The 24,319-nt window shown below is 39.3% G+C and overlaps 1 protein-coding gene across 2 annotated transcripts in view; it reads left to right on the top strand.

Moving 5' to 3' along the window:
* ELP2 (elongator acetyltransferase complex subunit 2) overlaps positions 1-24,319 on the top strand; it is a 107,184-nt gene that overhangs the window by 79,858 nt on the left and 3,007 nt on the right. For both annotated transcript variants that reach the window (XM_056520916.1, XM_056520914.1), the window contains exons 13-21: positions 2,723-2,911; positions 10,607-10,676; positions 16,348-16,443; positions 17,806-17,863; positions 19,225-19,297; positions 20,675-20,867; positions 21,698-21,819; positions 23,289-23,404; positions 24,104-24,208. In XM_056520916.1, coding sequence (XP_056376891.1) covers positions 2,723-2,911; positions 10,607-10,676; positions 16,348-16,443; positions 17,806-17,863; positions 19,225-19,297; positions 20,675-20,867; positions 21,698-21,819; positions 23,289-23,404; positions 24,104-24,208 — 1,022 coding nt within the window. The remainder of the gene's footprint in view (positions 1-2,722; positions 2,912-10,606; positions 10,677-16,347; positions 16,444-17,805; positions 17,864-19,224; positions 19,298-20,674; positions 20,868-21,697; positions 21,820-23,288; positions 23,405-24,103; positions 24,209-24,319) is intronic.

Here is a 24,319-nt window from a genome sequence, read left to right on the forward strand (position 1 = left end):
TACTTAGAAGATATGGGGTTACAAATTTTGGGGGGCATTTTCTCCTATTACCCCTTGTAAAAATTAAAAATTTGGGGAAAAACCAGCATTTTAGTGAAAAAAATAATCATTTACACATCCGACTTTAACGAAAAGTCATCAAACACCTGTGGGGGTGTTAAGGCTCACTGTACCCCTTGTTACATTCCTTGAGGGGTGTAGTTTCTAAAATAGTATGCCATGTGTTTTTTTGTTTTTGTTTTTTGCTGTTCTGGTACCATAGGTGCTTCCTAAATGTGACATGCCCCCCAAAAACCATTAAAAAAAAACTCTCTCCAAAATCCCATTGTCGTTCCTTCCTTTCTGAGCCTTGTAGTGCACACGCAGAGCACTTGACATCCACATATGAGAGAAATTGGGTTACAAATTTTAGGGTGATTTCTCTCCTTTTACCCCTTGTAAACATTCTAAAACTGGGTCTACAAGAACATGCGAGTGTAAAAAACTAAGATTTTGAATTTTCTCCTTCACTTTGCTGCTATTCCTTGAAAACACAAAGGGTTAACAAACTTTCTGAATGTCATTTTGAATACTTTGAGGGGTGCAGTTTTTATAATGGGGTAATTTATGGGGTATTTGTAATATGAAGGCCCCTCAAATCCACTTCAAAACTGAACTGGTCCCTGCAAAATTCCGATTTAGAAAATTTTGTGAAAAATTGGAAAATTGCTAGAAACTTTGAAGTCCTCGGATGTCTTTGAAAAGTAAAAACATGTGAACTTAATGGTGCAAACATAAAGTAGACATATTGTATATTTGAATCAATATATAATTTACTTGGGATGTCCATTTTCCTTATAAGCAGAGGGTTTCAAAGTAAAGAAAAAATGCAAAATTTTCTAATTTTTCATCAAATTTTTGCATTTTTCACCAAGAAATTATGCAAGTATCGATGAAAAATTTACCACTAACATAAAGGTAGAATATCAGGGAAAAACATCAGAATGAAAAGTAAAAACATCCCAGAGTAATTAATGCTTAAAGTGACAGTGGTCAGATGTGCAAAATATGCTCTGGTCCTTAAAGGGGTACTCCGGTGAAAACCTTTTTTCTTTTAAATCAACTGGTGGCAGAAAGTTAAACATATTTGTAAATTACTTCTATTAAAAAATCTTAATCCTTCCAGTACTTATTAGCTGCTGAATGCTACAGAGGAAATCCCTTTCTTTTTGGAACACTGATGACATCACGAGCACAGTGCTGTCTGCTGACATCTCTGTCCATTTTAGCAACCATGCATAGCAGATGCATAGCAGATGTATGCTAAGGGCAGCATGGTGGCTCAGTGGTTAGCACTGCAGCCTTGCAGTGCTGGGGACTTTGGTTCAAATCCCACTAAGGACAACAATAAATAAAGTGTTATTATTATAATAATGTCAGCAGAGAGAACTGTGCTCATGATGTCATCAGAGAGCATTCCAAAAAGAAAAGAATTTCCTCTGTAGTATTCAGCAGCTAATAAGTAAAGTAAGGATTAAGATTTTTTAATAGAAGTAATTTACAAATATGTTTAACTTTCTGCCACCAGTTGATTTAAAAGAAAAAAGGTTTTCACCAGAGTACCCCTTTAAAGCGTACCTGTCATAGTGCAAAAAAAAAAATATAAAAAAGTGATATGTTACTCAGGACCCAATCCTGATCATGTGCATATAAATTTTCTCTGACCTATATATCCAGAGATATAAGCATTTATCTGCTGGTGAGTTATTTTCATTGTGCAGGCTGGAGGGGGCGTTTCAGTCTGTCTCCCTCACAGGAGCAAGCCTGGGCAGTCAGCCAATCAGTACTCTCTACTCTGTAACCCTTTCCTCTCTGATTTTGTGCTATGTCATGTGTCAGAGGAATATACTTGGAGCTTGCCTGCAGTAATCAGAAGAAATTATGGTGAATTCATCACAGGATAAAATGTGTAAATATAAGAATAGATCTTTATAAAATTAGTGCAAAGATTTTTTAGATAAAAGTACCGCATTTTTATGAATATGTTTTCTATCTGTTTTATCTTCTCCTAGTAAAGCTGGATGCTAATCAGCATAGCTGTCACTATGTGTGTCATTCATCTTTCACAGACTCTTGAATGTCTGATCAACTCCTTTGTCATTCAGGAGTCAGAGAAAGCTTTGACTATTTCGGCATGCTGGGAGTTGTAGTTTAGTAACACCTGAAGCTGCATTGTTTGTAAATAACTGTGTTAGAGCAGTGTTGCCTCCAGCTGTTGTAAAACTACAGCTCCCAGCATGTCCACACATCCTTTATCTGTAGTTTTTCATACACAATAGAAATCTCCTATACTGGATACCGGAATGCTTTACGGCCGGTATCCAGTATGCTGTAAAATCTATACTAGTCTTTCTGGCTAAAAGACAGGCAACCCCTAGTGGCAGCTATTTTGAGCTTGAATTTCAGGTGAAAATTTTTTTTTTTTAACAGGTGTATATTGTGAAATGTCATATTATAATGAGTCCTGCAATATATGAAAAGTTTTTAACAATGACAGTGCCTCTTTAAGGTGAAAATGGACTGTGTCCTTAAGGGGTTAAAATAAAATAATTTTATTGCAATTTTTATTCTCTTGCTGAAAATGTCCATGAAAGGTATCCAATTTTGATGTAAATTTTTAAGTAATGGGGTGCAGTTCTGTTTACACTACTTATTAACTATTGACTTGTTTCTTTCTATGTAGGTAACTTGGCATGAAATAGCAAGACCTCAGATTCATGGCTACGATATGCAGTGTCTTGCAATGATTGGAAGATTCCAGTTTGTATCAGGAGCAGATGAGAAAGTCCTCAGAGTGTTTTCTGCGACAAAGAACTTCATTGAAAACTTCAGTCGCATTTCTGATATGTCAATGGACAAAATCCTTTTAAATGTAAGTGCCAGCACCTTTTATTGTAAATGTATGCATAGCACCAGTTATTGTTAGGTAGTGGATTCACAGCGAATTCACAGAACAAAGTTTTCTTTGAAATTCTCCACATATCTACATAAGTTAATTTTCACTTGAGTTCTCCCTTTAAATTCCAGTTGTCAATAATACACTGCTCAAAAAAAATAAAGGTAACACTTAAACAACACAATATAACTCCAAATCAATCACACTAATGTGAAATAACACTGTCCACTCAGGAAGCAACACTGATTGACAATCAATTTCACATGTCGTTGTGCACATGGAACAGACAACAGGTAGAAATTATAGGCAATTAGCAAGACGCCGCTAATATAGGAGTGGTTCTGCAGGTGATGACCACAGACCACTCCAGTTCCTATGCTTTCTGGCTGATGTTTTGGTCACTTTGGAATGCTGTCAGTGCTTTCACTCTAGTGGTAGTGTTAGACGTGAAGTCTAAAACCCACGCAAGTGGCTCAGGGAGGGCAGCAACCCAGCAGCAGGACCGCTACCTCCGCCTTTGTGCAAGGAGGAGCACTGCCAGAGCCCTGCAAAATGACCTCCAGCAGGCCACAATTGTTTATGTATCCACTCAAACTGCAGACTCCATGAGGGTAGTATGAAGGCCCGACATCCACAGGTGGGGGTTGTGCTTACAGCCCAACACCGTGCAGGACGTTTGGCATTTGCCAAAGAACACCAAGATTGGCAAATTCGCCACTGCGCCCTGTGATCTTCACAGATGAAAGCAGAACCTGTGAGTCTGGAGACTCCGTGGAGAATGTTCTGCTGCATGCATCATCCTTCAGCATGACTGGTTTGGCAGTGGGTCAGTAATGGTGTGGGGTGGCACTTCTTTAGGGGGCTGCACAGCCCTCCATGTGCTTGCCAGAGTTAGCCTGACTGCCATTAGGTACCAAGATGAGATCCTCAGCCCCCTGGGGAAACCATGTGCTGGTGTAGGTTGCCCTGGCTTCCTGCTAATGCAAGACAATGCTAGACCTCATGTGGCTGGAGTGTGTCAGCAGTTTCTGCAAGAGGAAGGCATTGATGCTATGGACTGGTCCACCCGTTCCTGAATCCGATTGAGCACATCTGGGACATCATGTCTCGCTCCATCCACCAACGCCACGTTGCACCATAGACTGTCCAGGAGTTGGTGGGTGCTTTAGTCCAGGTCGGGGAGGATATCCCTCAGGAGACCACCCGCCACCTCATCAGCAGTATGCCCAGGCGTTGTAGGGAGGTCATAAGGGCACATGGAGGCCACACAAACACTACTGAGCCTCATTTTGACTTGTTTTAAGGACATTACATCAAAGTTGGATCAGCCTGTAGTGTGGTTTTCCACTTTGATTTTGAGTGTGACTCCATATCCAGACCTCCATGGGTTGATAAATTTGATTTCCATTGATAATTTTGGTGTGATTTTGTTGTCAGCACATTCAACTATGTAAAGATGAAAGTATTTCTTACGATTAGTTCATTCATTCTGATCAAGGATGTGTTATCTTAGTGTTCCCTTTATTTTTTTGAGCAGTGTATTAAAGGGGTTATCCTGGTAAAGAAAAATAGCGCTAATTTCTTCCCAAAGCAACACCACACCTGTCCTTAGGTTGTTTATGGTATTACAATGTGGCTCAGTTCACCTCAGTATGCTTCAATACCACATACAACCTGAGGAAATTTGTGGTGCTGTTTTTTAATTTTTTTTTACATTTTTTAAGAAATCAGCTCTGTTCTTCTTATCCTGGATAACCCCATCAAGAGGCCTTTAGTAAAGGGACATCATTGATGCAATTTAAAATAACCGGCCACTACTCTAAATCCACTTATAAACAGTAAAATATGCACTTCTCTTTCAACAAGCAAATGTAAGAAACTTTGCAGTATATCTTATCAGAGAAAATGCCCTCTTACGCTACTTATTAGTCTATTCCTTACTCTCCCTCCTAAATGTGTAATTAATTTTGCAATCACTGCAGAACTACGTTTGTCTGGAGATTGATCAACTCACTGAAGTATCCAGTTATAGCTGCCCATAGAAGTCTTAGGAAAGGGGTCGAGGGAGTTGCTGAAATAAGATATAAGCATAGAGACTCAGAAATTATCTTTTTTTACAGGTGTTCTCAAAAGCTTTCATACCTGCCAGAAGTTGATACATTTTGGCATTGATTTTGAAAATATGACCTTTCATGCAAAAAAAAAGGATATTGATGATATGAAGCCATTTATTATCACCTAGTTGTTTGGCTCCTTTTAAATCATAATCAGAAAATAAATCACTGACACGGCCTTGATCAGACACAGGTGACTCACACAGGTTAAAATGGCAATTAAAGGTTAATTTCCCACACCTGTGGCTATAATAGTCATAAATAGTCAGTTTGTTAGCTTTCACATGGATTCACTGAGCAGGCTAGATACTGCACCATGGGAAGCATAAATGAACAATCAAAATAGATAATTAAACTAAATAAATATGGAAAAAGATATAAAAAGTTATCCAAAGCCTTGAATATGCCAATCAGTACAGTGCAATCACTTATTAAAAAGTGAAAAACTCAGGGATCTCTTAACCCCTTAAGGACCAAGCCCATTTTGTCCTTAAGCCCTTCATGACCCAACGATTTATTTTTGGCTCACGTTTTTTTGCTCCTCACATTCTTAGACCCATAATTTTTTTTTTTTTTTTCCACTAACAAAGTTGTATTGCGGCTTCATTTTTGGGGGACAAAATTGGCACACTTTGTTTTTATCATATAACTATGCTGAGTACCCGGTATTGCCCGGTTTTTCCTTCCTAATCCTTTTTAGGGAGGAAAATAAACAAAGGAGGAAGCTTTTGACTTCATATCCCGTCCTCATATATTGTTGCCATATCCCGACCTCCTATCCTGGCCTCCTATCCTGGCCTCCTATCCTGGCCTCCTATCCCAACCTCCTATCTCGAACTCCCATCCCGACCCGTAATATGTGTACCAGGTATTGAAATATCTCCAGCCGTATGGAAGTTATGTGGGAACATAGATTGTCCAATAGCTGCCCACCCACCCCAATCTCCTGTATGGAGACCCGGCTCTCCTCCACAGTGGCGTGTCACGACACCCGACCAAAGCAGTTGCTGCCACACCCCCTTTATATAGCTCTATGGGAGAGCCGAGGATTGTCGAACGGCTCACCTGTACAGAGAGCCGGGGCTCCATACAGCAGGTTGCGGGGAGCCCAAGCACTCGGACCCCCCATGATCTAAAACTTATCCCCTATCCTGCAGGTAAGTCCCCGCTCTTCCCCAGCAACTGATCTGCAGCCAGCTATTACATTGCAGAGCTGCAAATGGGTCCCCTATACCCCAGGGATTACCGCCATTCAATGTTTAAAGGGGTACTACACTGCATGTATGCAGAGAGCCGTGGCACCACGTGGATGATCGCGGAGAATCCCAGTGACCGGATCCTTTGTGGAAAATGCTATATAAAAATTATATATTTCCCATAAATTGTGCTACGTCTAATGTATACTTGCATAACAACTTATCCCGAAAAGTCAGTGCCTAAAACTTATAAGTGGACAGTAGACTGGTCATGTTACATCTGATGAGATTTGGGTGTTGAGGGGGAACTCTTGTCCTGTCATGATTTCATTTCTCTTGTTCCCTGTGAGCTATGTTATGTAGAACTGTCAAAAGACTTCTTCAGCATATAGTGAATCGGTCTTGACAGATGTTTTTTTTTATTCATATGATAAACATAAGGGAAGATTGGGCCCCAGACATCCTAAAGGGACTTTAACTTAGCAGACTACACCAGTGAAATAAATAACAAATGACGCTCATTCAACGAAATGTCTTGGCTTAAAGCCATATATTTGGAAGTCATTCCAGTTTGACAATCTTTGACCAGAAAACTTGAATTCACTTCTCTTTACTAGATCCTGTGTCTTTTATGCAGCATCTTGGCTGTAAACCAGCTTTAGTGTCTATTTCCTTGATGTCACCTTGCATGATGATTACCTTCAAGCTTCTTACGTATATGACTTCCTATTGACCTTCAAGTCTCATCTGCTTCATTTACTTAAATAAATTGTTTCCATTTGTTTAGAGTAAATTAATGGAAAATTGAATGTAGGGTTCAAGAGGTACCTATTTAAAGAATTGATGTCATAAGGGCTTATGATAACTTATATCACCAGAGTCATTTGAAACTAATTGTCTTTGTGGAAAAAAAATATATATATATAAATAAATAAATATATATATATATATATATATATATATATATATATATATAATATATAAAATCCTCTTTAAGTGACGTTACTGCATCATTGTTTATATATGAAATAAATCAGGAACTAAAAAACTCCCAGAATATTCTCAATCACGGTCAGACACTTATCCCTTATTCTGTGGATAGGGTATAAGTTTATTTTACTGCAGATTTCCTTTAAACAATCATGTTGTATTTTGGAGACTCAGTTTTTCAAGATACTGTGTGGAAATTTGGTGAATTAAAAACAAAGAAAACTGTTCTAGAAAGGACTCAGTATGTTCCGGTCACTAAGGCTATGTTCACACTCCATAATTTCTGCATGGAATTCTGCATGAAAATTCTGCATGAATTAATAACCAGTACACTTCAAAGGAATTCTGCTGTTCCATTCACACTGCAAAATTTCTGCTGCAGAGTTCCCGCTGCAGGAATTCCATTGAAGTAAATGGGCAATTAAAAGGGTTATCCACCATAAGGGGATTTTAGACAGTACCTGCCAGACTGTAAAGGACATTCTTAGGAAGGATCTGTGCTTGTCTTGGGGTTAAATGGCTATGTTGTAAGCTTACCATAAAGCTGAGGCTATCATTTTGTGAACTGTCTATTTCCTGTTGGAGTTTGTTCCCCCTAAACTACAAATCCCATTATTCCTTGTTTGTAAGTGTGAGGTCACTTTACCCATGTACCAGCAAGTTAGTTTTGAGTAACGTCGGTGACATATTCCTTTTAAGTGCATTAAGTATTTAGTCAGCCACCAATTGTTTAAGTTCTCCCACTTAAAAATATGATAGAGGCCTGTAATTTTCATCATAGGTATACCTCAACTATGAGAGACATAATGAGAAAAAAAAATCCATAAAATCACATTGTCTGATTTTTAAAGAATTTATTTGCAATTTATGGTGGAAAAGTATTTGGTCACCTACAAACAAGCAATATTTCTGGCTCTCACAGACCTGTAACTTCTTCTTTAAGGGTCTCCTCTGTCCTTCACTCGTTATCTGTATTAATGGCACCTGTTTAAACTTATCAGTATAAAAGACACCTGTCCACAACCTCAAACAGTCACAATCCAAACTCCACTATGGCCAAGACCAAAGAGCTGTCAAAGGACACCAGAAACAAAAGTGTAGACCTGCACCAGGCTGGGAAGACTGAATCTGCAATATGCAATCAGCTTGGTGTGAAGAAATCAACTGTGATAGCAATTATTAGAAAATCAAAGACATACAAGACCACTGATAATCTCCCTCGATCTGGGGCTCAACGCAAGATCTCACTCCGTGGTGTCAAAATGATCACAAGAACGGTGAGCAAAAATCCCAGAACCACACGGGGGGAGCTAGGGAATGACTTGCAGAGAGCTGGGACCAAAGTAGCAAAGACTACCATCAGTAACGCACTACGCCACCAGGGACTCAAATTATGCAGTGCCAGACGTGTCCCCCTGCTTACAGTAGAATGGATAAGGGTCGGCACTCGAGTCCCTTGGTGGTGCACGTGGAATAAATGGCAATGGTAGAAAAGAAAATCCCGGCACTCACTTTAGTCTTCTGCCAATTGAAATGTGTTTATTAAAACACGGTGCAAACACAATATGACGCGTTTCGGCCAAAGCCTTTATCAGACTGACATCTGACATCCCCCTGCTTAAGCCAGTACATGTCCGTGGCCATCTGAAGTTTGCTAGAGAGCATTTGGATGATCCAGAAGAGGATTGGGAGAATGTCATATAGTCAGATGAAACCAAAGTGGAACTTTTTGTTAAAAACTCAAGTAGTGTATGGAGGAGAAAGAATGCTGAGTTGCATCCAAAGAACACTGTACCTACTGTGAAGCAAGCGGATGGAAACATCATGCTTTGGGGCTGTTTTTCAGCAAAGGGACCAGGACAACTGATCCGTATAAAGGAAAGAATGAATGGGGCCATGTATCGTGAGATTTTAAGTGAAAACCTCTTATCAGCAAGGGCACTGAAGATGAAATGTGGATGGGTCTTTCAGCATGACAATGATCCCAAACGCACCGTCTGGGCAACAAAGGAGTGGCTTTGTAAGAAGCATTTATAGGTCCTGGAGTGGCCTAGCCTGTCTCCAGATCTCAACCCCATAGAAAACCTTTGGAGGGAGTTGAAAGTCCATGTTGCCCAGCGACAGCCCCAAAACATCACTGCTCTAGAGGAGGTCTGCAAGGAGGAATGGGACAAAATACCAGCAGCAGTGTGTGGAAACCTTGTGAAGACTTACAGAACACATTTGACCTCTGTAATTGCCAACAAAGGGTATATAACTAAAGTATAATCAACGTATTGAGATTAACTTTTGTTATTGACCAAATACTTATTTTCTACCATAATTTGCAAATTCATTCTTTAAAAATCAGACAATGTGATTTTATTTTCTCATTCTGTCTCTCATAGTTAAGGTATACCTACGATGAAAATTACAGGCCTCTCTCATCTTTTTAAGTGGGAGAACTTGCACAATTGGTGGCTGACTAAATACTTTTTTGCCCCACTGTATATAGTAGTAGTAAAGTCAAATTGTAGTCTCCTCGGTTCTTGCTAATAATTGAGCATAGGAGTATTGTCCCTCTCTTTAGGCAAATCTAGTTTCCTGCCCTAGGAGTAGGCAGTCTCTCCATGGGACTCAAAGAAAGCCATTTTTTTTATTCTTGCTTTGTATTTATCCATAGGTCTTTATTAAAAATGTTTACTTTCTGTTCTTCGGTCTCTGCAGTGTCTTGTAGTCAAACTTCATAGGAGAAACTACTTTGAAGATTCTCTCTTTAGCCCTTATCTATCCTCTCCTAAGTCAACATCTAAGCTGATCTGGTTATGAATCTGCTTAGAAGAGGTGTGATAAGAGAGGTGCCATAGCACTTAAGAGGGTAAAGCGAGCGGGAGAGTAGCTGTTGGGCCAGGAAGAAAGAGTCAGTGTGACCAATCCGAACTTCTGTGACAGTGTGCTGGAAGGGGGGCAGTTTAGTAAATAATTGTCTGCATTTTTTTTTGTGTGTGTTTAAACTCTAGGAACCCCCACTGATCCTGAAAATGAAAAGACTGCACAACCCTTTTATTCTCAGGATAGGCGGCCAGCACAACCTTTGTATTCTCAGGATAGGTGCAGGAGGTCAGATCTCCACCAGTCAAAACGTGTTGGTATATCCTAGCCATATGCCATCACATTTTAAGGAAGGAATACAACTTTAACATTTATTCAGAAGCTAAAAAGACCAACATAGTTCTTGCTGACATGTCATTTAAAATATGTTTCTTTTTTAGGATTGCTAGACATGTTCTTTCCCTTATTGTTTGGTGTTGGGAAAAAAAAAATCATAATTTGTTTGAAAGTAAAAACGGTGTTTTGTACACTATTGATTTTCCACTTCTGTGCTGTTGCAGGACCACTCCAATTTTCCCGAAGGTGCTACTGTGCCTGCTTTAGGTTTGTCCAATAAAGCAGTCTTTCACGGTAAGATTGATCTTTTCATCCTCTAAGGGACTGCACATATGTTACTGTGACACCAAAATTCTGCATTCTAGATTGAATGTTTTCTCAAATGGAATTTTTTTAGACAAGCAGGAGACTGCGGTAGTAATAAGCTTGTGTACCAATACCTTTTTTTTTTATTATTTTTTTTTTTGCTTGCTTTTGCGTTATTAGTTTGTATATTTTAGCTTTACCACATTGTTTGTGGTAAGCAGTTTTATATCTTGAATATTAGGAGCTATGTGTGCTGCTGGCTTTTGGTTTTAAGGTATATGGTACATTATATAGACAATCAAAAATATATGTCCATACTGTTAGAATAAATAGACTGCAAATCTGTATGTATTATGCACACTCCAGAAACTATATACAATTTGTTGGGGGGCTGAAAAGTAAATAAATGAAGGCAAGGCCTTGCACAGCACCTCTATTTATTTAAATATATCATATATATACTGCACAGCAAAAAAAAAAAGGCTGCAGCAGCACTGTTGGTCAAAAAATTGAGGTTCTTAGCGCATGTTCTGATCAAAACGTGTCCCCCATCCACCACGCAGAGGTCGTCTCACTTCGAATGGGACCCTAACGCACTCATTTTACTCACCTGTGCTGGGCATATGGCCTCTGACTGAGTGAGCGTGTTAGGGTCCCATCTGAAGTGAGGTGACCTCTACGTGGAGGATGAGGGACACGCTTTGATCAAAAAGTGCGCTAAGAGTCTCCATTTTTTGACCAAGAGTGCTGCTGCAACCTTCTTTTTTGTGTATCATATATACTGTATATACATAATTGATTTATTTTATCTGATTTTTGGTGCAGATTCTATATTGAACATCTGCAACAAAATACAGTACAAAATATTTCATTAACACACAGGAAATTCCTAGCATATTTTAAAATATCACTGTAATGTAAAAAAAAAAAAATCTTTTGAGACGTCAGAGACAGCTGGGTGCTTCTCTCCCTGTCTCTCACCTCACTATAAGAGAGATGCTGCATAGACTTTGTATAGAATTTTGTACTACAGTAAGGAGAGAGACAGACAGAGAAGCGCTTAGATCAGCACTTCTTCTGGCTCATTCTAGTGAACAGTCTGGGTCTCAGCACCCAGATCTCATCCAATGAAAACGTTTGACATGCCTCTATCGTTTTCTCCAGATTGCCACAGAGTTTCCAGCTTCATAAAATCATTTTATTTCATTAAAGACTAATAATTTACACACACTGGGGGAGATTTATCAAAACCTGGCCAGAGGAAAAGTTGCAGAGTTGCCCATAGCAACCAATCAGATTGTTTCTTTCATTTTTTTAGAGGCCTTTCCAAAAATGAAAGAAGTGATCTGATTGGTTGCTGTGGGCATTTCAGCAACCTTTCCTCTGGACAGGTTTTGATAAATCTCACCCTTTGTCTCTATCACATAAGGCCAGGTTTACATTGTGTTTTTGCCCACAGTTTAACATGTATTAGGCCTTTCAGTGGCATCTAATACCCATGGAGTAATATATGGGCTACACAGACAGGTGTATCCAACAAGTGGATGTCTACATTATTTGTGACAGATGCCTGTGATGGATGCTGAACCGTGGAGACAATAGGAGATAAAAAGAAAGAGAGAAAATGGCGCTTATAGTGCCGTTATCTACGGGTAAAAGAATGGGGTGTAGTAAACAGTGGGTTATGAGCACTTGCTAACCTTGTAGTATTGCGCAGCAGGCACAACACTGTTAAAGGGGTACTCCACTCCAAAAAGAAAAGAATTTCCTGTGAAGCATATAACAGCTGATAAGTACTGGATGGATTAAGATTTTTAAATAGAAGTAATTATAAATCTGTTTAACTTTCTGGCACCAGTTGATTTAGAAAAAAAAATGTTTTCCAGTGGAGTATCCCTTGAAGTGCTTTTAGGATTCTTTGAATCCAAGTCCTGGTGGCAGCTTTCTATCAGTACCGATGGGCAACAGTGCAGGTAGATGTAGAGGAGGTGAGGATGGGGAAACATGTTCGTTGTAACCACCGATGTTTCTTCTGTGTGAAATTATAAAAAGCATTGAAAAGACAAATCAAGATTTGTGTCATTCCTGGGCAAGCGCTCCAGAAGTTGGATTTTTTTGGAGAAAGTCGGAAAAACCCCCATCCTCATCTCCTCTATGGATGCTGAACAGTGGCATCAGTCACTCGGACTATTGTGGCATAAATTATTTAGCTAGGTTTTGGTTTAGATGAGATTTTTTTTTTTGTTCTCATATGTATGATGTGAGCAAAAAGGAGCAGTTTTGGCGTTAGGTTGAAAAGCTTTTGACTTATGACCCACTGTGGCACAAGTCACCCATAAGCTAATATGTGATTCATTTGACAGAGGCATTTTTATGGGGCCCTGTCCTGTCTTTATTTTGTACTGACCAGATAGAGGCCAACAGTACACTGTTTTAGGCTTCCTTCTGCTTAAGAGACCCATATGGAGACATTTAGGGTTACATTACACTAGCGGCACAAATCCTTAAAAATCACAAATTCTTGTGCTTAAATGGTGGTTAGCTCAAAAATCATAATTTCTGCACTAAAACAAGTGACCTTTGAGGATTTGCGCTGCTCGAAACGAGGAAGAGGAAAGGAGGCTGGAAGAGGGCTCAACTTTGCATGGAGAGAGTATGCAGGGGGCACACCCTCTTCACATACAACGTTAGGGCTGATTTGCTCGTAGCTGGTGTATATATCTGTAACAGTAGCCTAGGTGCTGCTGGATTTACTAAGAGGCATGCACCTCTTAGTAATTTTAGCCAAATAAAAATAGGCTGAGATTCACACGTGTGGGGTACCAAAACAATGCCAATGATAAATCTTCCCATTAGTGTGTAAGTTGGGAGTCTTCTCTGACATACATCCCAAATATGGGGACAACACAGGATATGCAATAACAAGGTAGGGTTTTAGGTTGAACTCAATGGTCTTTTTTTTTCAACCTTTACAAACTGTTACTATATGCATGAACATAAACTGGTTAATAAAATAACTTTTCATTACGCTTTGCAATTCTTCCTTGTTCTTTGCAATATTTTACAATTGTTCCCTACATCTCCAGTTTCCTCAGTCCCCCTCCTATGTATTAAAGTATGATAACTTTTTTCTTTCTAATTTTTTTTGTTTTAATACTATTCAGGGTGATTTTCACCTTCTGAAATGTATCATTGCTATTACAGTACAGCTTATGGAGACATCACTGCTATATGGGATTTATAGTGGCACACAAATGTTAGGGCATTTTGCCATTTCTTAGGGTTCTTGAAATCCCAAAAGGCAGTTCACTGAATCTGTGTCTTCTTGTTCGGTGCATAGTTCTTACATTAAAAAAAAGCTTCACTTTTAACACAGAGAATCATTCCGGGATTTTAATTTTTTTTTTGCTTCGATGGTGCAGGATAGGCTATTATTTAAGAATAATGTGGAGGTTTTTGTATATGCATTTTGGTTACCTTTTTTTTGCTGATGCGGCAGTCAAGGTATAGGCTGTTTTTGTTTACAAATGCACAATGATGTGGGTTCTGTTTGGCTGTTTAATTATTGCAGTTGCTCATCCCATCAGGCTGCTAGTGTTCGAGATCACCAAGGTGACTCATGTGTGGGTTGAGATGAATTCACACTACATGCAGCTTCCATACGTTTTTTTTTACTCATTGTGTTTTTTTGAAAAATTTGGGAAAGATTGGGCATTTTTGGCTGTGTTTACGTGTTAATTATTTACTAAATTTTTTCACACACTTATACTTTATTTTAGCTGTTTTTGAAGTGGTTTTCCAAAATCGTATTCAATATTACTTGTTTTATCCATCTTTCACAATTGTGGTGCAATCTCTACTTTCACCGTGATCTGGGAAAAATCTGACATTCTGTTGTAACCATTGGACCAATATGTTCTAGATAATAAATGGAGTCTCTCTTTATAGCCATAAATGTTGGCACCCCTGACATTTTTCAAGAGATTGAAGTATTTCTCACAGAAAAGGATTGCAGTAACACGTGTTTTGCTATACACATGTTTATTCCATTTGTGTGTATTGGAACTAAATCAAAAAAGGGAATAAAAAAAGCAAATTGGACATAATGTCACACCAAACTCCAAAAATAGGCTGGACAAAATTATTGGCACCCTTTCAAAATTCTAGAAAAATAATATTGTTTCAAACATGTGATGCTCCTTTAAACTCACCTGGGGCAAGTAACAGATGTGGGCAATATAAAAATCACACCTGAAAGCAGATAAAAAGGAAAGAAGTTCACTTAGTCTTTGCATTTTGTGTCTGTGTGTGCCACACTAAGCATGGACAACAGAAAGTGGAGAAGATAACTGTTTGAGGACTTAAGAACCAAAATAGTGGAAAAATATCAACAATCTCAAGGTTACAAGTCCATCTCCAAAGATCTAGATTTGTCCACAGTGTGCAACGTTATCAAGAAGTTTGCATCCCATGGCACTGTAGTTAGTCTCCCTGGGCATGGACGGAAGAGAAAAATTGATGAAAGATGTCCATGCAGGATAGTCCGGATGGTGGATAAGCAGCCCCAAACAAGTTCCAAAGATATTCAAGCTGTCCTGCAGGCTCAGGGAGCATCAGTGTCAGCACAAACTATCTGTCCACATTTAAATTAAATGATACGCTATGGCAGGAGACCCAGGAGGACCCCACTGCTGACACGAAGACATAAAAAAGCAAGACTACATTTTGCCCAAATGAACTTGAGTAAGCCAAAATCCTTCTGGGAAAATGTCTTGTGGACAGATGAAACCAAGATAGAGCTTTTTTGGTAAAGCACATGATTCTACTGTTTTCCAAAAACAGAATGAGGCCTACAAAGTAAAGAACACAGTACCCACAGTGAAATATGGTGGAGGTTCAATGATGTTTTGTTGTTGTTCTGCTGCCTCTGGCACTGGGTGCCTTGAATGTGTACAAGGCATCATGAAATCTGAGGATTATCAATGGATTTTGGGTCGCACTGTACAGCCCAGTGTCAAAAAGCTGGGTTTGCGTCCAAGATCTTGGGTCTTCCAGCAGGACAATGACCCCAAACATATGTCAAAAAGCACCCAGAAATGGATGGCAACAAAGCACTGGAGAGTTCTGAAGTGGCCAGCAATGAGTCCAGATCTAAATCTCATTGAACACCTGTGGAGAGATCTTAAAATTGCTATTGGGAAAAGGCGCCCTTCCAGTAAGAGAGACCTGGAGAAGTTTGCAAAGGAAGAGTGGTCCAACATTCCGGCTGAGAGGTGTAAGAAGCTTATTGATAAGAAGTGACTGATTTCAGTTATTTCTTTCAAAGGGTGTGCAACCAAATATTAAGTTAAGAGTGCCAATAATTTTGTCCAGCCCATTTTTGGAGTTTGGTGTCACATTATGTCCAATTTGCTTTTTTTCCCTCCCTTTTTTGGTTTAGTTCCTGTACACACAAAGGGAATAAACATGTGTATAGCAAAACCTCTTTCTTCCATCCTTTTCTGTGAGAAATAATTCACTTTCTAGAAAAATGTCAGGGGTGCCAACATTTATGGCCATGACTCTGTGTGTGTGTATATATATATATGTGTGTGGGTGTGTGTATATATAAACAGTGCTACTGACTGTTGTCATTAACTATTACCTTCTATTTATGAAGGGGATTTGAATTCAGTGTCTGCTCAAGAGGCAGGAACATTCAACAGTGTGTCTGACCAGTATTCTCAGTTTTATTTCCAGCCTCATGTCCTTACAGGTCAGTCATTAACTTGTTTTTTTAAGGATATTCCAGATTATTGCATCATCTAATACAAATAATGTTGACATTGATATTGTAAAAATTACAGAATAAAAAAAAAAAAATCCATGCTGCTTTGTATTAAATGAACACATATTTTTTTGCAAAATAAAGGGGTTGTCCAACAAAAAATGTTACCCCTCATCCACAGGATAATGGATAGGTATCTAAATGTGAGGGTCCAACCACTTATATCCCCAGCGATCTTGAGAACACGGCCCTGGTCTCTGAGCTCTTGCTGTAGGCAGCACTGGAGATCATGGGGTGGGGAGGAGTGATTGTATAACAGAGCCATAGCACCTGCATTATTCACAGAGAACAGACAGAAGCAGATAGCTCCATCTTTTTGTAGTGGCTTTGCTGGGTTACTGCAGCTCAGCTCCATTTGAAGTGAATAGCTGAGCTGCAGTAATCAAGCACAGCACTAAATTGTGTTTCTGAGGCCATGGGGGAATTCATCATTTATGTTTTACTCTCCGTGCCGGTGTAGAACACAAATGTTGCGGTGATTTTCATGTGCGTGGGACAAATTCATTAAATGTGGCAAGGCACTTAATAAATTTGTTGCACAGCCACATCACCTCGGTATGATGCCATTTTAAATGCTTTTGTAGGGCTGGTGGGAGTTAGTCTGAGTGTAAAACATGTCGTGGAAACCACTGGAAAAACTCAGTGTGGGGGATTTATCAAAACCTGGGCAGAGGAAAGCTTGCCCAGTTGCCCATAGCAATCAATCAGCTCGCTCCTTTCATTTTTAGGAAGGCCTGTGAAAAATGAAAGAAGCCAACTTTCCCTCTGGACAGGTTTTCATAAATCTCCCCCAATGTGGTTAAGATTCTAAAATGCTCTAAATAAAAATTCGCAGAAAATTTGCACAGAAACTGGCTGCAGCAATTTATGCGACTAATTTAGTCTTTAAAAGCAGGGTTAACTGTTTGAAGAATTCCCTCCCCATGGGGTAGATTTATCAAAACCAGTGCAGAGGAAGAGTGGTGCAGATTGCTGCTTTTATTTTTTACAGGCCTCTTTAAAAATAAAGCAATCGGATTGGTCACTAAGGACAACTGCACCACTCTTCCTCTACACAGGTTTTGATAAATCTCCCCCCATGGGGGGATCCAGTAGACTGATGCAGCATATCTAGGGCGGTGGTGTTGTTGGTCAATTACATGTTATAATTAAGTATGGAAGATATTGTTTTAATTGTAATAACTATTCTTAGGTACTATGTTGTTTTCATATTGATTACAACAATCCAACCAAATGTTTTGGCACATTTTGACCAAAATGCGTTTAGTAAGTATAATGTCTTCTCTGCAGAGCCCCCGACAGAAGATCACTTGTTGCAGAACACACTGTGGCCTGAGGTTCAAAAGTTGTAAGTGTTTTCTTATTTTACTTAGCACCTTGTGTGACAGCACTGACCACACTCCATTGTTATGGAGCTTTGTATATTATATATATATAATATATATATATATATATATATATATATATATATATATATATATATATATATATATATATATACCATTTTTCCATTGCAATGTGTGTTGTTTAATAAGCTACTCCTGTCACTGCATGAAGTTCCTATTCCAGCAATAATGCTATAATCTCTGCTAAGATATAAAGGGTTAGGATGTTAGCAGTTAAATTTCAGGAAAAGTTAAAGGGAACCAATCATCAGATTTTACCCTACATAACGCTTGGCAAAGCGTTATATAGGGTAAAATCTTTATTTTCACCATTCCCGGGGGACGCTCCTGCCCCCAGGGATGGTGAAGATATGAAGTTATAAACTAGTCCCCGCCGTCGCCGTAAGTAGTCACCTGGGTGGGGAGCTCTTCTCATCTACTCCCGTTCTTCGGCCGGCAGCGACGCTCTCTCCGCTTGATTGATGGGCCGCGTCGTCATTCCGCTCACTGAACAGACGGAGCAGAGTGATGACGCGGCCCGTCAATCAAGCGGAGAAGGCGTCACTGCCGGCCGAAGAACGGGAGTAGATGAGAAGAGCTCCCCGCCCAGGTGACTACTTACGGCGACGGCGGGGACTAGTTTATAACTTCATATCTTCACCATCCCTGGGGGCAGGAGCATCCCCCGGGAATGGCGAAAATAAAGATTTTACCCTTGGACGGAATCTTAATTTGGAATCTGGAGTAATAGCATATAATAATGGGACAGATTTTCTGTTGCAAATGCAGGTACCGCTGCAGGATTCTTGTATAAAGAAAGCCAACAAATAACCTGAACCACTGTGATAAATCTGGTATATTTGTCTCCCTAAGTTGCATTGACCAATCATTATACAGTTTTATAAATCCTGACCAATTATTTTTCAATTTTGTGAGATAGTTGACATTATTAGGCTATGTTCACATGGTGGAATGTCCGCACAAAAAATTTCCGTTCTGACATTCCACAGACAGCAGAGCGCTGGCAGAAGATGCCAATGCTAGGATCGCTTGGAAATGCGTCTCATAGATTGCAATGAATTTCTGAACAGAATCCACAAAAAACATTGAACAGGTTCAATGTTTTTGCAGATGCTGGAATCAGGAATCCGAAAATCTGCCACGTGAACAGAGCAGCAGAATCCCGTTGAAATCAATGGGACTCTGCTGCTTCGGAATGTCCATGCGGAATTCCGCACATACATCTGCCATGTGAACATAGCCTTAGAATAAAATATAGGAAATGAAGGTTTTTCTAAATGTTTTCTCTGTGTATATTTTATAGGTATGGACATGGCTATGAAATTTTCTCTGTGGCTTGTAACAGCGCTGGAACAATAATTTCTTCAGCATGTAAGGTAAAAAGAATAATTGGCTTTACATGTTAATAAGCAAAAAGAGAGAAACGAAGGGTCCGGCACTGCAGTCCAGTTCTGGGCTCTATAGGAGACTGGTGCTGGTATAAACACCTGGGTGGCTATGTGGGGGTGCGGTCCAACAAAAAACACTACAGCGTAAACTCTTCAAAGAAGACAAATGAGAAGCACTCACCCAAGCTTTTATCTTGCAGCAATCTTTATTCCGTTTTCATAAAAGTAGCACACGGGGCAGCCAGAGGAAGTGCGCTAGGAGCGCAAGAAACGGTTCTGTCGCTGCGAGGCTGCTCCTCTGCGTCTACCCGCTATACTACTTTTATGAAAACGGAATAAAGATTGCTGCAAGATAAAGGCTTGGGTGAGTGCATCTCATTTTTTTTCTTTGAAGAGTTTACATGTTAATAAGGCTTTTCACATCTCCCATTGTATGGATCCTATTGGTACACTTGTGGGGAATTTTATAATTTGCTAAATTTTTTTGTGCTACGTGCATTTTGCTTTCCCATTGTGTATTTTATCATTATTTGGAGGCCTTCTCTATGTAATGGCCTGTGTGCTGATAACATAAACCATATAATACACCATCTCTTGATTTAAGCTTAAAAAATAAACCGTGCCCTGTGTGACATCAGAATGTGACTTATTTACGATAAAACGTAAAAAGTCGCTTTTAATAAATTCAGCATGTAATATAGACCCTTTTATAAAGCAAAGGTCGACATGGGTCCTGTACATCTCAAGGAGTCGCAAATTCTTGTGCAGTTTGCGGGCTGCTCAAAATTTTGTGTCAATTCGCAGAAAATACACATTGTAAATAAATAATAAATTCCCCTTCTGTCTTTAAAGGGGTATTCCAGGAAAAAACTTTTTTTTATATATCAACTGGCTCCAGAAAGTTAAACAGATTTGTAAATTACTTCTATTAAAAAATCTTAATCCTTTCTATAATTATCAGCTGCTGAAGTTGAGTTGTTGTTTTCTGTCTGGCAACAGTGCTCTCTGCTGACATCGCTGCTTGTCTCGGGAACTGCACAAGTAGAAGAGGTTTGCTATGGGGATTTGCTTCTACTCTGGACAGTTCCCGAGACACGTGTTATCAGAGAGCACTTTGACAGAAAAGAACAACTCAACTTCAGCAGCTCATAAGTACTGAAAGGATTACAATTTTGTAATAGAAGTAATTTACAAATCTGTTCTGGAGCCAGAGTTTTTTTTCCTGGATAACCCCCTTAACAAGACAGTCTTATGCTGCAGCTGCTGGTACTTGGTGAACAGCAGTGTCATGAACACTTCATTTGTTTGGATGGCTCAGGCTTGCACAGGTTTGACCCACATTCATATTTATTGCCCCCTTCTTAGGCTTCCAAAAAAGAACATGCAGTGATTATTCTGTGTAGCACCACAAGCTGGAAGCAGATCCAGAGCTTGTCTTTTCATAACCTGACTGTTACCCAGATGGCATTTTCTCCCGATGACAAATTCCTATTAGCAGTTTCCAGAGATAGAAATTGGTCCCTGTGGAGGAAACAGGAGGAAATTGCAACAGAGTCAGGTAAGTAGCGGACAGGCTTTTATGCACTCCACTAATTGGATGTCTGGCCTGAAAAAATCAGGTGAAATGTGTCAGTGTGACGTGTATATATTACCACTCTGTGGCTTCTCTTCTGTTATGTATTCACTATTTCACCATACAGTTCGATCCTTAGAACACACATCTTTTCCCCAGTGAGTCATTTTTGTGTATTGTTCCTAAAAATCACTTATGTATCTAATGTTCATGTGCCAAAATAATCACGTTCTATGTGGAGAAGAAAAAAAGGCATGGCTTGAAAAATCGTGTTTATAGTAACTGGAGAATATTCATGCCTAAGATTTCTGGTTAGAAGTCCTCAATATTAAGATAGTCTCTGAAGTAGGAAGAGCACTGTTAGGAAATGTTCACATAATGCAAAAAATGTGCTAGTTTGCATGTCAGAATCCACAATGTTTCACTTTAAAAAAAAAACTGTGGCATTTCTTTTTGCATAGTCCCTGAAGGTACCATTGAACTAAAAGGGATCTTCAGGACAGGCCACTAAGACACTAACCAAGGCTCAGAGAAAGCTACTAGAGAACGTTGTACATGGGCAAGATTTTTACCTTTGTGCACATATCCTTATTTTCTAATCCAGCTGGAACTGTTAGCAGAATACATGAACGATGTTCGTCTGTATGGACTGCTCATAGAGACTGCCACAATAGTCATATGTCTCTGTAGGGCATCCAGACTGTGTCCGGTTGTCTTAGTTCTGCTTTTATAATCTTAAAAATCATATTTTTTATTATTTTAGTGGTATTTATTATCTCGCTATATTTATATTTTTTTCTGTTTCTTTTTAACAGAACCACAGTTTAGATTGTATGCAAACACTGACAAGAATACTTCTGTTCATACACGAATCATTTGGTCATGTGACTGGACTCCGGACAGCAAATTCTTTGTAACAGGAAGCAGAGACAAAAAGGTGTGTGGGACCATTTGTACATGGATGATAAGCTGACGCTCGGCATGTTATTTTTCACAAAGTCCACCTGCTACGGAGCATTTCATCATCACTCTAGCACAGACAATAATGGAGAGAGAGTCTGCACTCGTCATAGTAGGGAGTCATTTCTGAAAGGGAGGCTGCCTGGCGTTTTGTGCCACTCATTGCTGAGGATGAAAAAAGTGCTCCGTTATGATTGACACCTCTACCCAATAATACTCAGTACAAGACAATTAGCTCCATGTATCTAACCAGAAGAGCCTGGTTAGTGGCCAGGATGTTAGTCTTGCAACTTGTATGACTAACACACCAAGTATCATTACACTGAAGTACAGTATAGAGAGAAAGCAGAACTTCTTAAACAAACTGTGAAGAATTGTGGAACCGGTATTTATTATTTAGCTCCATAGGAAGAATAGCCTTTAAAGTCAATGAGGTCTGTTGGTGCCATTGGTGTCTGGAATGCAACAGATCTGGCGCCATAACTTTTTTCTATTGTTTTTGTTTTATCACATAGCAGAGTAACAGAAAAGATTACGTAGGTGTGAGAGTGATGTCTCCTTGCAAATAGAAAATATGATGTTTCAGAGAAAATATGACCATACTCTTAATTCCTTATATTGAAGTGCATCCTTTGACTGGACAGTCATTCTGCCTCAGCCACCTTTGTACTAAAAATGTTGGTGGGCAATAAAAAATAAAATAAAAAAGTACTACTGGACACGTACAGGCTTCTCCAGCTTTGGCTGTCCATGCTGTTCCAAAACTATGTTGACCTTCAATAACAGTTGTAGGTGCAGTCTTTGACTATCTCTTTTCCAATATAGCATTGGAGGAAAGCAGTACAAGTATTAACAGACAAGGCTTCTACTTCCAAATCAGCACTTCATCAGCAATGTATTCTGAAGTAGTGTTTTCTTTTTTTTATACTATTCTGCCACCACTAAGGCTATGTGCACACTACGGAATAATATTCTGTGTGGAGCAGGCTTCACCGTTATGAATCAACGCCATGACAGTGCAGACCTGACCATCCCCATTAACAGCAATGCAGTTCTGCGCAGAGTCCGGAATTTCAATCTCCGCTCCAACACGAAAAGTGCAGCAGTGTGCACAATGCAGCAGAATCCTATTGAAGACAATGCTGCATTGGAATCTTCACATGGAATTTTTATGGAAATTCCATGCGAAGATTCCACATTTTTATGTGGAAATTCTGTAGTATGCGTGGGCCCTAAGGGGAGCTGCCTACATACTATATTTTTTATTTCAGAGTATAAACAGTATGAAGTTATCAGTAAATACTACAGCTATGCAGGTGACGATAGAATCTAAATAAGAAAATAAATAAATGAAATAAAAAAAATTGTGTGGCAGTAAAGCAACCCATCAACACATAATTCCTTTTGTGCTGTTAGATGTAAGTGCATTCTGTGTATCTTATTTAGGTGATCGTATGGGGTGAGAAAAGCTGTGCATCTGTCAAGCCTTGCTCTACACTTCTGGATACAGAAGACTCTGTCACTGCTGTTAGTGTGAACCAAGTAATTGCTTCTCAGGGAAGGTAACCATGCAAATTCGGTAGATTATTTGAACTTCATCTAAAGATGTTTTTTTGTCATCTTAAGTATTTTTTTTTATCAGATTTATTGAAATTTAGCAATTATAAATATACCAACATAAAAACACACCCCCCCTCTCCCAGAGACCCTCCTTAACAACACCACTCACACCTCTTCCCCCACAAACATGACAGTCCAACAGCCACCGAAAGCCTAAGTCCATATGCACCGACCTTTAAAATGAACACAAGCTTGGCACATGAAATTAGTGCCCCAGATATCACATAACATAGGGTAAAAAGATATAGACAGGTCAGCACATGGATAATCTCTTAAGTATTACTGATATAAGAAATCTTAGGCCATAGAGAAGGGCACTGTAAAAAGTAGAGTCTCTTGTTATGGCAGATTTGAGTTGTCCTTGTGTTACCTGGGCAAACATTGATCTAAATGGCTGTATCCCTCTCTTAGTGGCTGCAAAATGTTAAAACTGACCTTGGCTTTTTCCAGCAAATAAGTTTTCTTGCTGGAGGTCACCACTCACATATTAACTGGGTCATCTGTGATTGGACAGCTGTTTATATACTAAGTATAAGCAAAATTCACTTCTAGTTCTTCTAGGTTTTAAGTTCTCTATAGCATATTGATTTTTTCAAGGTAGCTTTAAGAATCTTTGAGTAATATGTACTCTCATCTCCTAGCTACATCATTGCCATTGGATTAGACTGCGGCAAGATTACTTTATACAAATGGCAACACAACCTTGCACCTAATGACTGGATAAAGGCTTATGAGATAGAACAGAGGTGAGTATGCCCTTTCTGTTAGTTCTACAGCACTTTACATTCACTCTTCGTATAGTTTATTTTTAATTACCAGTTCTGGGTAATGTTCCCAGAAGTACCATTGTGTTTTTT

The sequence above is a fragment of the Hyla sarda genome, chromosome 5 (genome assembly GCF_029499605.1).
Source record: "Hyla sarda isolate aHylSar1 chromosome 5, aHylSar1.hap1, whole genome shotgun sequence".
Lineage (NCBI taxonomy): Eukaryota > Metazoa > Chordata > Amphibia > Anura > Hylidae > Hyla > Hyla sarda.